Here is a 15,784-nt window from a genome sequence, read left to right as displayed (position 1 = left end):
GATTTTTGATATATTTTTGAATGCTTATTACTCGGCTTCTAAGGCTCATTAGCGAGAACAACTTTACAGATGTTCACTTGGTAGGCTCCTCTAACATCGCTGCAAGTTTGATTAAAATCGGTGAAGAGCAGAGCGTAGCCTCTCCTTCTCAATGAACTCACGTATATATGAATCCGGCTGTCAAAGTGTTAAATAAGCTATCACATTGCTAAATTTCAACGCTTGATCTGTTCGGTTATGCTTAATGTGCTAAAATCAGTATAGTAGCATTACGATCATTTTACATCTCATAATACCTATTAAGAGTGATTTAGTTTTGAGGATTTTTTTTCCTTAAAATCTAATTTATTTAAATAAGATAATGAACACCTTAACGAATACCTTAATCAAAATATTTTCCTTCGTTTTGTATAACTTTTTCCCATCTTTTCAAAAGATGAGAAAGATATCCAATCTTGGCAAAAGATTGATTCCAACGCATCGATAAAAAGATTCTTCTTCGGAGTTGATCCAATTTTCAACAAATGTTCGCACATCTTTGGAATTATGAAAGCATGTATCTTCTAGAGCATGTTGCATTAACCAAAATAAGTGAAAATCAGATGGAACAATACTGGAGAATACGCGAAATGGTAAGACTCCCCATTCCAGCTCTAATGGCGTTTGCTTCACTGAAACATGAGGTCGAGCATTATCATGAATAAGAACCACTTGGCGTCGTTTACTCGCAATTAGAGATCATTTTTAGTCTAATGCTTCAATTTGTATAATTGTTGTCTACAACGATACAGCGGTGACAGTTTCTTTCAGATTTAACAGTTCATAATACACAATACTTTCTTAATCCCACAAAATACGCAGCAATACTTTTGAACCATGAATATTGCGCCTTGAAATGAATGTTGCTGATTGAACAATCCATAATTTTTTTGTTTGGGATTATCAAAATAGTTCCATTTTTTCATTCAGAGTAATAATTTGATACAAAAAAACTTCTTTTTTGTCTGGTGATCAACAATATGCAAATATTCAATCAGTGTGCAATGGCATTTTTCAATAACTGATGTAGAACCTATTTTCCTTTTTTGTGAATTTTTTCAATATCATGTAAACGTTTAGTAACTGTTGTGTACGATTAACATTTAATTCTCTGACAAATTCTGAAATGAATTGTTCTGGATTTTTGTCCAATAATACTTGTAAATCTGCATTTTCCAGCTTTTTTGCCGGTTGTCCCGAGCGATCTTTATCGTTAACATTGAAATCATTACTTTGGTATCATCTGAATCAATATTCACATGTTAATCTTAATTGATAGAGCAACATTATTAGAAGATTCTATTAGAATTCTATAACCTTCAGCTGCCATTTTTTTTTATTAGAGAAAAGACTCCTATTATGAGATACCGAGTTCATTTTGAGTAAATGCTAGAAGTCTATAGGCAGAATTTTAAAAAATAATAAGTCATTTTGAAGGGAATTTAATAAGCTTTAAAGTAACGTTATATAAAATTTATATAATTCAAATTCAATTTTTTTTTTGAAAATTAAAGTAATGTAAAAAGCGAGCAAATAGTAAAGTCAAATAATTATGCTCCTGAGATATCCCGAAAAATCGATAGTAAAACGCAATATATCAGTATATTGCAATTAGAAAAACTTTATTTAATGTTTCTGAAATACAAACAGCCAGCGTGCGCGAAATATAAACATACGATAGATTATACTCAGAACCAGTTTTCAGATAGTTGGAATCAAGCATCGCAGATACAGGCACTTGATATTCATTCCGAATATCTTTTATTATTGTACAATAACATTTATACTTTAGCAACGATTTTCACTATAACATAGGAGTATGAATTATTTCATATTAGAAATATCTTATCTTAGAAGTATCTTATATTATATTACGATTTCTTTATGGTTTTACGATCAAATCCAACTTCTATAATTAAACAATTCAACATATCCTGTATTTTTTTATTAATATGACCTTACACTACATGAAGAATTTATTGCAAAATATTTATTCAATTAAATAATAAACAAGGATAAATTTTCGAAAACGTCCAACACCCGATTATCATGAAATTTTTTTTTTTAATACTTCAAATGAATGCTCATCTTCGACTTTCATCTCTCCTCCCCCCTACTTTAGGAGCGCACGACTCTCACCTTCGACTCTCACCCCGCCTCCCCTCTTCTGCTTCAGGGGCGTATGATTCTCATCTTCGATACTCTCACCCCCCCCCGTCCTCCCTGCAAAGGAGCGCACGACTCTCCCTTCCTCCCTCCTCCCCCTGCAAAGGGCGACTCTCACCCCGACTTTCACCCTTCTTTCCCCTTATTACACGCCCTATTACAGCGAGCTGTGTAACGGTAATAACTTTAGGTGGTATATAACTTTACTTAAACATTTTTGACATTAAACCTTTTCGTCAGTGAAAATCCATTTAAGGGCACTCATTTAACGTCATTTGGAGTATTTCTACCAATTTTCATGATAATCGGGCGTTGAACGTTTTCGGAAGTTCACCCATAAACAATAATAAACATTTAAATATTCATCTTAATGAAACTTGAAAACAAATTGATCCAAATTCTAAAATTTTGTTTTACAATCTTGTTTTATTACAGGCATGATCTAATATTGAATTTTCTACTAAATAGTTTTCAAACCAATAGCAATAAATTCATGGTGGAACCAATAGATAGCATTTATTAATTTAGCAGAAATGCCGCTATCTCATATTAAGCGCCTATCTTATAATAAGGAACTTTCCTCTAACAAACAAAAACAACGCTTGTCGAAAATGCTCTTTAGAAAGCTCCATTTTTAAATGGTATAAACACAATGTTTATACTGTGCTCGCCACGAACCCGTCGGCTAAATACGCGACGAGTCCTTGAGAATATACATATACACACAGATTTCGAATACACTTGCATGCTTTGCTCGTCACGAGGCGATTAAATGTCAATTTCTTCTACCGTTTCTTCATACCGCTCATTCACAGTTAATGCGAAATAGAACAATGTTACAACGCGTCTATGAATATATAAAACTGCATTGTAAACGATCGCGATGAGAGCAGTAATCACTATGAAACTTACGAAAATATTCAAACGATCGCTAAACGACATAATTTAAAATCTCAAAAATATTATAATAAAAGGCAAGAGCGACAAATAACAACATGAGATTTAACAATGTTTTGACATGAGAAGAAGATTCGGGAAAGTCACGAATGACCGGAGAGTCGAGGAGACGAAATTAGACATTCGAGTTTCAAACACCGTCTGGACATTTGCGAGTTGCGAGGCGATTGTTTTTTTTTTATCTCGATTCCCGCCTGTACATCTGTCGAAGGCATAGGAATAAAGAAGTGAATCGAATTGTATCATTTGTCTAACCATTTATTTTTTCTCATCCTCCATGCGAGCTGACCCTATGATTTGGTTGCGGACACTCAAATATCATTTAAACCATTTATACCAATAGATTGTGTCCATTGTTAGTAAATATCATGAGTGATATCTGACTAAATGTTATGCAGTAATAGTATAACATTAAGAAACAATAGCTGCGATTGGAATGTCTTCGACAACACTGACATTAATGCCATCTTTTGCAAAACCATCAAAACTAAATTTCAATATAATAAAGACTAAATTCCTAATATAAATAAATACAAAGTTTGTAAAATTTAGAAAGCTAATTTAGTAGACCAAGGAGAGCACTGCACTGTAGCGATATTGTTATCTGTATCGACAAGTATGGGAAGTGGATAATCTTCTATTTCATGTAAAACATTTACAAAGAAAAAATATTTATGCTCAATCGCGGTTCCTATTGAAGGAAATGTGGGCTTTTCAAAATGTTATAGATTTTAAGCGTTTTTATATAAGGCTAAATGTTGACACAAGTTAATACCCTTATATCAAGACGGACGGAAACTCGCATACCTCTCAGAAAAGTACAAGAGGTCGCCATACTGGTGCAAAGTGATTAATTTTTTCTGAAAGAAAAAATCAATAGCGACAAAGTTGAATTTTTGTACTATTCAATTTTGATATCAATTGTCGAGAAATATAATTCCCATACCTTTTAGATGGTTACGAAGACAGCCATACCAAATATGTACAATTTTTTATGGAGTAAGAAAATTGTTCGAGTAGGTATGGCTGCCTTCATAACCATCCAAAAGATATGTAATAATATTTCTTGACAATTGATATCAAAATTAAGTATTATAAAATTTCAACTTTGTTGCTATCGATTTTTTCTTTCAGAACAAATTTATCACTTTGTCCCAATATGACGACTTCTTGCACCCTTCTGAGGGGTATGGGAGTTTCCGCCCGTCTGAAACGGAAAACTCCTGATTACACTCAGCCAAGAACTCTGTTAACGACAGCGACGCAGAATCAAACGGCGCACAGTGACACCGATCTGATATAGGCGAAAATGAAATTTTCATTGAAAACTAAATTTCTTGTAAAATAATCTCTATTTAGTGTATAAAATTTTAGAAGTAACAGTATTTTTCCCACAAGAAAGTATAAAGTTACAATTAATAATAAAATTTGAAGAACATTCTTTATCTTCCTACGGTTAAATTAATGAAATAATCAATATATCATTGAATAAGATATTTTAAACTAATAATACGCAAATTATATTATTCTTTTAAAGTTAAATTACTATTAAATTAACTTCTAAATAATTATTTAAAAAAACACAATTAATTTTTTGTTAATAAACATACAATTTGACTTTACAAAAAAGGAATAAAAAAGAACATTCTCACAAATGAGAATGCATTATAGACATTAAATAATGATTTTTAATTTTTTTATAGAGGATCTGCAAAGACTTGCAGAAGTAAGAATTATTAATTCTTATGTACATTCACACGCAAAAAAAACGACGAAGCAAAAAAGACTTTTTTTGCTTTAATGTTGAACAATTTGGTGATAAAAAAATCGTACAGAGATCTACAAAAAAAGCAAATTGAAGGTAGTACAAAATTTAGAAATTAGTACAAAATTTTCACATTTGACAAGTATCTATTTGTGTCCGTATAACTCCATATAGGATCAGTCATATTGAAATATCGATTTCGAAAGTAGAGATTTCAAGCTTTAAAAGGCTTTTTTAATCATCTCGCTATGATGATTTTTCATGAGTTATTGCTATTTGAAAATATTAAAAATTTGTGCCAAAAAACGGACCATTAATTTTTTGCACAAATTTTTAATATCTTCAAATAGCAACTCAGTGAAAAATCATCGTAGCTATATCGATCATTGATATTTCTGATTTCATTGAATTTGATTGATCCTATATGGAGTTATACGGACGTGAATGGATACCAATCAAATGTGAACATTTTACAAATGTCTATGGCGTGAAGTAAAAATCACACAAAAATGCGATTTACAGCAATCGAAAGTGTGAATCTTTACCTTTAATTTGCTTTTTTATATATTTCTGTACGATTTTTTTTCACCGAATTATTCAACATTGAAGCAAAAAGGGTCCTTTTTGCATTGTTGTTTTTTTGCGTGCGAACGTACATAAGATTAATAATTCTTACGTCTGTAAGTCTCTGCAAATCCTCCATAAAGAAATTGAAAAATCATTATTTAATGTCTATAATCCTCATTTATTCTTTTTGATTCCTTTTTTTTTGTAAAATCAAATTACATGTTAGAGGAAAGCTGCCTATTATGAGATAGGCGCTTAATATGAGATAGCGACGTTTCTGCTAAATTAATAAACGATATATATTGGTTTCATCATGAATTTATTGCTCTTGGATTGAAAACTATTTAGAAAATGCGTTATTAGATCATGTCTATAGTCATTGTAAAACAAGAATTTGGATGCTTTAAGTTTCATTAAGATGAGCCTTTAAACCTTTGTTTATCATTTAATAAATAAATATTTGACAATAAATTCTTCGTGTAGTGATAGAGTAAGGTTGTATAATGAATAAAAAAATACGGGATACGTTGAATTGTTTAATTACAGAAGTTAGATTTCATGATCGTAAAACAATAAAGCGTAAAAATTGTAATATGAGATACTCAGGGTATTTGTAATCTGGAGACACTGGTTGTGTCTAAGCTACGCGCAGCGACACTGCCGTGGCAATTCGCGAGCCGGCGAGTTGCATCAAATCGAGATTATCGGATCTCAATATAGGCTGAACCGATCAAGTTCTAAGTGTGCTCAACCGATTGCGATCGCTTGGAATGTATAATGAAAGTGTTTTTATTTTTTTTTCTACGTGTTCTACGAGCGGAGATATTGCGATGCAAAATACGAATCTGAAACTTTTATTAAGAAAAAAATTAAGAAACATCGTCATCGTCATCGCCGCTACAGAGTACGGGAAATGTCCTTTTGGAATTTTTGGCGCAAGAGGCAAATGTGGCGCTGGCAATGCATAGTCATATCACACATGGTCAGCGAGCATTGTAAGTGGTGCGACGGTTCTGCATTTCTCACATTTTACACATTCTACACTTTACAGAGATTATAAGTTGGAGTTATTGTTACAGTTACACGCGATCGCAGAGGAGTTGAATAAGTGCAATTGTGGCTAAAGCTATATTATATATAATATTGGGTTCCGGTTATCTCAAATATTGATAAAAATACTTTTAGTCGATGTATTTTCGCGAAATTAAATGTCTAGGTTATCCAAATAATATCGAAATTGTTGTTGAGGAATTGTGACCGCATTTGTACGGCACCCTTAATTGGGTTTAATAACAGTGATGAAAAGACAGCCAATCGATGCGTTTTAATTTTATAAAAATAAATAAAAATTTGACAAAAAAAGTGTCGCTCTGCCATCATGTCATGAACCGTAACTAGTTATTGAAGTCGATGACTATTCAAGTTAGTCACAGCGACGAAACATTGCGATGCTGGCACAGACTGCAAACACTGCAGTAAAATTTTCATTTCTCTGCTTTAGATTTACCGGAATAGCGACTCGCATTGATTCGTTCGCAAAGTTCTGCTCAATGGGTCATAGGAAAATAAATTCCTACGAATCGGAAATCACACATACAGAGACATTGACGATTATGTTTTGGGTCTCATTTTAATTTTGATTTGCATTTTCGTCTTTTTGTATAGTATATATACGACATTCATGTTCTGATCATATTGATCTCCTCCGTATTTATCTGGAGATTTAATTAATTACCTTTAGAATTATGTTAATTATCATTTTTGAAATTAATTGTTTGAAAATATAAATATTAGTTCAACATTATAATAGTCAGACCGTAGCGGCGCTTCGGATTTTAAAGTAATGTTAGTTTAATAAGGTTAATTTTTATAATGACAATTTTAATTCTCTCTCTCTCTCTCTCTCTCTTTCTCTTTCTCTCTCTGTCAAAAATTATTACTCTTCGAAAAGAATTATTACTCTTCCTCCAAATAAATACGGAGATCAATATAATGAGAACACGAATGTCGTATATATAGTATACAGAAAGATGAAAATGTAAATCAAAATCAAAATGGGTACATAAAATGAAAACAGGGCAATATTCCTGTATGTATGTGTGATTTCCGATCCGCAGAAGTTTAGTTTCCTATGTCCCATGAAACGGAACTTGCAGATGTACAATCAATGCGAGCCAATGACAAACGCTATTCCAGTAGATCTAATAACTTTATCTTAAAGCTTATTAAATTCCCATCAAAATAATAAAGTTATTTTTTAAATTTTGCTATAAATTTTGCTAAGTCTTATGGACTTTTAGCATTTATCCAAAATGAACTGAGTATATCATAATAAGGGCCTTTCCATTATAATAAGAAAATTAATTATTTTTATTGAAAGAATTATTTAGAAATAAATTTAATAGTAATTTTAATTTTTAAAAAATTATTTAATTTGCATATTATTAATTTAAAATACCTTATTTAATGACGTATTGATTATTTCATTAATTTAACCGTAGAAAGATAAAGCATCTTTCGAATTTTATAATTAATTATAACTTTATATTTTTTTTTAGAAAAATACTGTTACTTCTAAAATTTTACACACTAATAGAGATTATTTTACAAGAAATTTATTAGATGCGCAACTAAGTTCCCGCTGTTTGTTAACAGATGGCTCCAGCAGTAAGTGCTGTCGATTCTGACATAACCTAAACGTCATGAACCAAGCTTAGACATATGGTAAACAAACCGCTTTGAAACATTAGCGATTTTGTTTTTGTCATATTCTTTTGGTTGTGTGAAAATGATTTTGTGCCAAATAATCGTCATATGCGGGAAGTATTGATTTTCTTCTTTCATTCGAAGAAAACAGCGGCTGTAGCGCATAGAGAGCTCCAAAAAGTTTACGGAGATGCTGCTCTAAGTGAAACAACGTGCCGAGATTGGTTCCGTCACTTCAAAGACGGTGATTTCGATGTTGACGACCGTCCGCGTGAAGGAAGATCAAAAACCTTCGAAGACGCTGAATTGGAGGCATTGCTCGATGAGGATCCGTGCAAACGCAAGAAGAGCTTGCTTCAGTATTAGGAGTTACCCGCCAAGCCATTTTCAAGCGATTGCATGCGTTGGGAATGATTCAGAAGCAAGGAACTTGGGTTCCTTATGAGTTGAAGCCAAGGGACGTTGAGCGTCGTTTTTTCGTCTGTGAACAACTGCTCCAGCGACAAAAAAGGAAGGGTTTTCTTCATTGCATCGTGACGGGTGATGAAAAATGGATTTATTACAGCAACCCAAAGAGAAGAAAGTCATGGGGGCTGCCCGGTCATGCTTCTACGTCGACGCCTCGGCCGAATATTCACGCTGCGAAGGTTATGCTGTGTATTTGGTGGGACCAGGTCGGTGTTATTTATTATGAGCTGTTGAAACCGAACGAAACCATCACTGGGGAACAGTATCGACTTCAATTGATTCGATTGAGTCGAGCACTGCGCGAAAAACGGCCACAATACGCGGAGAGGCACGAAAAAGTGATTCTACAGCATGACAACGCTCGGCCTCACGTTGCCAAACCCGTTAAAACCTACCTGCAAACGCTGAAATGGGAAGTCCTACCCCACCCGCCATATTCTCCAGATATTGCACCGTCCGATTATCACTTGTTCCGTTCGATGGCACATGGTCTGGCTGACCAGCAGTTCGACTCATATGAAGACATCCAAAAATGGCTTGATTCGTGGATAGCCTCAAAAGATGAACAGTTTTATCGTGATGGTATACGAGCTCTGCCAGAAAGATGGGAGATGGGAAAAGTAGTAGCTAGCGATGAGCAATACTTTCAATGATTCATTTGTAACCATTTTTTCACAATAAAGTTACATTTTCATCAAAATAACAGCGAGAACTTAGTTGCGCACTTAATAGTTTTCAATGAAAAAAATTGAAATTTTCATTTTCGATCGCTTATATTCAGATCAGTACCATTGTGCGACGGCTTGGCGAAACCAGTAGCTACACATTCAAGCCCATGTATGTGTGATCGCCTTCGGTGCGCCGAGAATGAACGAGGCAGCAAGCTCCTTCTCACACTAGTCGCTTATTTCAAGCGACCAAAAATGCTTTCTCAGCAATCTCGGCCGCTCGGCAGCTCTGGGCATCAATAAGGGGCATTCTAAATAACATATAAATTTTAATAAATGGTAGTGGTAGTGTACCCCTCCCATTAATCTAGAATAGTATAAATTATGTTAAAACGCAACAGTTTATAAGATATTTAATTGTATACGATTTTTCATGCGCGTTATATACCTCCTTCATAAACTCGAGTAATTCAGTAGAAGTAGAATTTTAAAGAAATGTAAACCAGCATTTCTCTTCACGAAAATTTTCGAAAGGCCATCAGAAAAAAAATGCGTACGTTTAAGACTCGAAACTTGTGAAGAAAATATGCGAAAAAAATCGAATAGTTGCAAAAAACATGTTTTTTGCTTATAAATTAAAAGATATTAATTGTATGGAAAAAAGTTCGGTATGAAAAATGTAGGTATTCAAAATATCTATAAAATGAGACGTGAAACATTAAAATCGATTTATACGTTAAGTAAAAAAAAAATTTTTAAACATCAAAAAAGATTTTTTTTTACTCTCTTCATTGAGAAAATCAACGCAAAACTTAGAAATTCTTGTAAAATGTAGCCCTCGTAATGACAAATCTAGCTCTGAACGAGCCTGAAATGTTCATTAGTTTTTGCAAAAAGCCATTCGTTTATTAAAAACTTGTCTGCGGAAAATTTAATTTCTTCATCTTTGAACAGTCGCACAGCAATTTAAAGGGGTGATTTTTCTTCTTCAAAAGTTACACTATCACGTATACTTAGTAATAAAACGATTTTTTGTAGTTATACTTTATAAAACGATTTTGAAAAGTAGGCATTTTTTTCATATAAAAAAATGGATTAATTCCAAGTTAATATGCATTGAATAACCGTGTGAAGCATTCGATAGCTGATATTTTTCTACGAATTTAAAAAGAAAAGGTTACCATCTGATTATTAGGAGCTGAGATAACAACTTTTTTTTTTTTTAAATGACTGTGGCTTTAATTTTTAAGATTGAGAGTTCCGTCTGGCACCAATTTATCAAGGAAGAAATGAATTTATTGTTAAAAAATTCTCGAATTTTTTGCTACTGGAAAAATTTATTTAAAATCATTGAAAAGTTGAGGAACTCGAGGGTGGCACCGTGCTGGGCGAAGTAGGGGAAGCCGGTGCTCGGTCGAGTGGAGAAGATCGGATCGCTCGGTGACTGATTGTGCGTATCTAATTTCGTGCCTTAAAATTTGCTAAATTTACTTTTTTTCAACAATAAATTGATGTAGAAACATGATTTTTTTTAAATCTAGGGAAGCTCGACAAAATATAAACAAATAGCTTAATCAAATGTTTCGCAAAGTAATTGTAAATGAAATTTTTAGTTCTTTTCTTGAATTTTTATTTTTCCAGTTTATTAAATATAAAAAGTCACGTTTGAATATGGAGTGTATATTTCATTACCAAATTTAATTCACATAAGTTATGTTTCTTTATTTAATATGCTGTAAAAAAGTATCCAATTGAACAATTAAAACTATAGAATTATCCGTACAAAATTGTTTTTGTTAATTTAATTGCAAATGAATATGACATATGTAAATAAATAATTAATTTGCCAAATGTTAGCGTAACTGTTGAAGAAAGATAGTTGCAAAAAAAAATATTAGGTGTTGGAATTAATTCGTAGCGTTTTTTAATGAAAGAATGTTATTTATTTCACATGAGCATTAAAAAATACATTAATGAAAGTACTTCCCATCACTTGTAAAACGCTACGAATTAATTCCAACATCTAATATTTTTTGTATAGCACTAATTCATTTTTATATTCGCGAAAATTAATGTTATATCTTCAACAGTTATGCTAACATTTGGCAAATTACTTATTTGTTTACATATAATATATCATATTTGCACCTGCAATTAAATTCACAAAACAATTTTGTACTGATAATTCCGTATATTTAATTGTCTAATTGGACACTTTTTACAACATATTAAATAAAGAGACATAACTCATGACTTAAATTCGTTAATGAGACATGCACTCCATATTCAAATGTGATTTTTTTAGTAATAAATCGAAAAAATAAAAATTTAAGAAAAGGAGGCTTACAAATTTCATGGTTACAATTACTTTGCGAAACATTTGGTTAAACTATTTGTTTATATTTCGTCGAACTATTCCAGATTTTTAAAAAAATCATGTTTCTACGTCAATTTATTGCTGAGAAAATTCAAATTTAGCAAATTTTAACGCACGAAATCAGATACGCGCGAGTTGCCGCGAGCCACCTGACGAGTTTCTCCACTCGACCGCGCGCCGATTTCTTCCTCTCCATCTGTCGCGCTGCCACCCTCGCGTTCCTCAACTTTCCAATGATTTTAAACAAATTTTTTTGATAGCAAAAAATTCGAAAATTTTTTAATTCAATTCTTCTTGACAAATTGGTGCCAAACGAAACTCTTAATCTTAAAAATTAGAGCCACAGTGATTTTTTTGAAAAAAATTATTTCTAATAATCGAAGGGTAACCTTTTTTTTTAAATTCGTAGAAAAATGTTAGCTGTTGAATGCTTCACATGGCTATTTAATGCATATTAATAAAATTATTCCATTTTTTTATACGAAAAAAAGATACGAAAAAACCCACTTTTCAAAATCGTTTTATAATAGTTTAATTGCAAAAGATCGTTTTGTTAAGTGTACGTAATAGTGTAACTCTTAAAGGAAAAAAATCATTCCTATTTGCTGCGACTGCTCAAAGATGAAGAAATTAAGTTTTACGCAGACGAGTTTTACAAGTTTTTAATGGCTTTTGCAAAAACTGGCTTTTTGCAAAAACTAATGAACATTTCAGGCGCACTCAGTGTTAGATTTGTCATTATGAAAGCTATATTTTACGAACATTTCGAAGCTATGCGTTTAAATCATAATGAACAGAGAGCGAATGAAAAAAAATCATTTTTGGTTTTTATTTTTTTTCTATTAACTAATAGATCGATTTTAATGTTCCACGTCTCATTTTGTAGGTATTTTGAATACCTACATTTTTCATAAGGAACTTTTTTCCATACAATCAATATTTTTTGTTGTATAAGTGAAAACCATGTGTGTTTTTTGCAACTGTTCGATTTTTTTCGCACTCGAATCTCAAACAGACATATTTCTTTTCTAATGGCCGTTCGAAGATTTTCGTGAAGAAAATGCTAGTTTATAATTCTTCTCCGGTAAAATTCTATTTCTACTGAACTATTTGTGCTACTCGAGTTTATGAAGGAGGTATATAAAAATCGCGCATGAAAAATCGTATATAATTAAATATCTCGTAAACTGTCGCGTTTTAGTATGATTTATACTATTCTGGAAAAAAAATGGGAGGGTTACACTACCACTACAATTTTAAAATTTATATGTTATTTAGAATGCTCCTCGCCTCTTATTGATGCCCAGGGCCGCCGAGATTGCCGAGAAAGTATTTTTGGTCGCTTGAAATAAGCGACTAATGAGAAGGAACTCGCTGTCTCATTCATTCTCAGCGCGCTGACGAGCACACGAGCATGGACTCGTGTTTGTATGTGTGTTACAGCGCCGCATCACGATAAATGACTGAACTTGTAGGCGTGGAAAGTGACATTTTGACGACAAAATTTATGTTGCATGCCTTTTCGTTATTATTTGTTTAATTGTGAAAATGTGACTTGTCTCGAAACGAGTAAAATATAAAATTCCAAGATAACTTTAGTTTTCATCGATAATTACGACATTGATAAGTCGTAATTATTGATGAAAACTAAAGTCTACAACTAGCAAAGCGTTCAAAAAGCGCTTACATTTTTAGCGATTTTTTTTAATGCGTCGTAAGTGCTGTATTCCACTTAAAGAGTGAATTACAAAAAAATATTATATTAATTTTAAACAAATGTTTAATAAATTTTAAAAGGCTTCAAATATTCTTTTGTAAATAAAAATAAGAAAAGGATTGAATGTTCTTTCACAGCGTGTTCTTTTTATTCACTAAGTATTGAAATATTTTAGATGCACATATATATTACACATAAGCTTACACATTTATGTAACATTTTATTCATCGACATAACGTGTAGTATCAGTCGTATAATTTTATGGACTCTAATTATCTACGCGTTTATAGTTAAACTTATTCCTTATTCTATATTATTGCATTTTGTTATTGTTCTTATCATGTGATATACTCCTTATAAGAGATACATACCATGATACCTTTACAGGTTTATGCGGCCTACGAGACTGGTTTAGCAGCTGGTACCAGTTTGAAGCTGCACGTAACACCAAGGACTACGGCGCGGGAAGTCGTGGATCTTGTTGTAAAGCAATTGAATATGGCAGTAGTCCTAAAAGGACAAAAGGGACCTACTTACACGGCCGATGAGTTACCAAACTTTTGTCTAGTTGCCGTAATCGGTGCGCGAGAGCGTTGTTTAAGAGATGATTTTAAGCCGCTTCAGTTGCAAAATCCCTGGAAAAAAGGACGATTGTATGTTAGACAAAAGCAGGATGTTCTTGCCGCACTTGAGCACAGTAGTAAACACACCGCATATTTATAGCAAAAGTAAAGCGGTATTTCCAAATGAATAATGATCTTACTTATTGAATAACATAAATTAGATTTCAGTACGCCCTACACGTACAAACGCAATGTTCCCAAATAATGATATTTCGCATAAAGCGTCCTAGTCGTGCATCTTCAACGGCACAATAAACGAAATATTTTAGTGAACAGCGATCTAAAGAAAAAGTAGTTTCATATGATGTTTCATAAACCGAGAGAGATTTTCTTGAATTTTTCTTCCAGTTAATAATATTCTTGAACGAATGTGACTTCGTGAGATCCGGTCACTTCATACAAAACAAATTATAAATTCAAAATCATTTTACTAAAAAGAAAAAAATGTTTGAGTCCCTAAATAAGGGACATATTAGTTAAAAAAATTAATGCACTTTTGATAAATTGCTTATTAAGTTGGTTGCCTTCTACTTTTTACTTTTTATAAACGAAATGGTATTTTTTAATACGAATATTTTGAATCCACGCAATTATATTTAGGTATAATTTCACTATTAAACATAGATTTAGGATCACTATGTGTAATTGTGATAGTAGGGTGATTATAACGTTGTAATATATTTGAATGAAAAACAAATTTTGATGTTAGATAACTAACACAAAAAGTATCTAATTATGCTTTTTTGTATAAAAAAGAAACTTTCATTTGTATGAATTTGTAAAAATCATGAAAAATCTAAATCTAAGCATTATTTAAACGATCATTACGTTTTAATCGTATACTGTTTTAATCGTATACTGTTTTATTTTTCCCTAAAATGTAAAGTCTATAATAACTTCTAATTATCGAATCCAATAATTACACTATGCAATCTCATTTTGCAATATGAGGGTGTATAATCATTTTTGACGTAGTTTTGCGTGCTGAATGTCGGCAAAAGTTGGCCACGTCATAATTTTAAGAAAAATGGTTAAAAACGCAAAACGATTTCAAGTTAGTTTTCAAAACGTTGCAGCACCGACAATTAGTTTTTTGTTTAATTTTATTAATGTTACATAAAAAAAAGTATGAACTTTTGGCTTTAAAATATATTTCGATTCATTTTGATATGATCTTTTTGTTTCCGAAATATAGCAGTTTGAAAATATGGATAGAAGATTCTTTTCTTATGTATAACAGTACCCGATAAATAAATAATATTATTTTAAAGAAAAATAAAACTTTGATCATTTCAAAATTTTTATTCTATCTTCTTTTTTAATAGCATATTTTTTAATAGAATATTAGTATCCAGCGAACTAACAAGGGGAACACCAGGTGGCGATAACGGGGATGCGCTTTTTACAGGCAGTTCTTGAACAAAAAAAAAACGATATGTATCCGATGGTTTTAGCCATTGGCCCATAGTTTCAAAGAAATCGATTTTTTAAATAATCGTGTAATAATTTGAAAAACGTATTATATAGGAAAATAATATAAATTTTATTTTATTGAACTGAATATTAAGGATAAAATTACATCTGGGTGGATGATTCTGAATCTCAGATAGTAATTCTGAACTCAGCATTAGTAGATTGCACTCGAAATGGTGCTAATTTCAGTAAGCATTTGATTCAATTACGCGCGCAGCGATTCTCCGAACTAAAGAAATATTCCAATAAAATTTTATA

General features: G+C 32.1%; 1 protein-coding gene across 2 annotated transcripts in view; it reads left to right on the top strand.

Annotated features, from left to right (window-relative positions):
* The window catches only part of wake (ankyrin repeat and fibronectin type III domain containing protein wide awake), a 271,094-nt gene extending 255,760 nt beyond the window's left edge, over positions 1-15,334 (top strand). For both annotated transcript variants that reach the window (XM_011070250.2, XM_011070248.2), the window contains one exon: positions 13,818-15,334. In XM_011070250.2, coding sequence (XP_011068552.1) covers positions 13,818-14,153 — 336 coding nt within the window. In that variant the 3' untranslated portion in view covers positions 14,154-15,334. The remainder of the gene's footprint in view (positions 1-13,817) is intronic.
* The last annotated feature ends 450 nt before the right edge of the window (positions 15,335-15,784 follow it).

Source organism: Acromyrmex echinatior, chromosome 13, assembly GCF_024713525.1.
Source record: "Acromyrmex echinatior isolate Ae372 chromosome 13, ASM2471352v2, whole genome shotgun sequence".
In the NCBI taxonomy this organism is placed as follows: Eukaryota; Metazoa; Arthropoda; class Insecta; order Hymenoptera; family Formicidae; genus Acromyrmex; species Acromyrmex echinatior.
The sequence above is the reverse complement of the archived record's forward strand: the minus strand, read 5'-3'. Positions and strand labels throughout refer to the sequence as shown.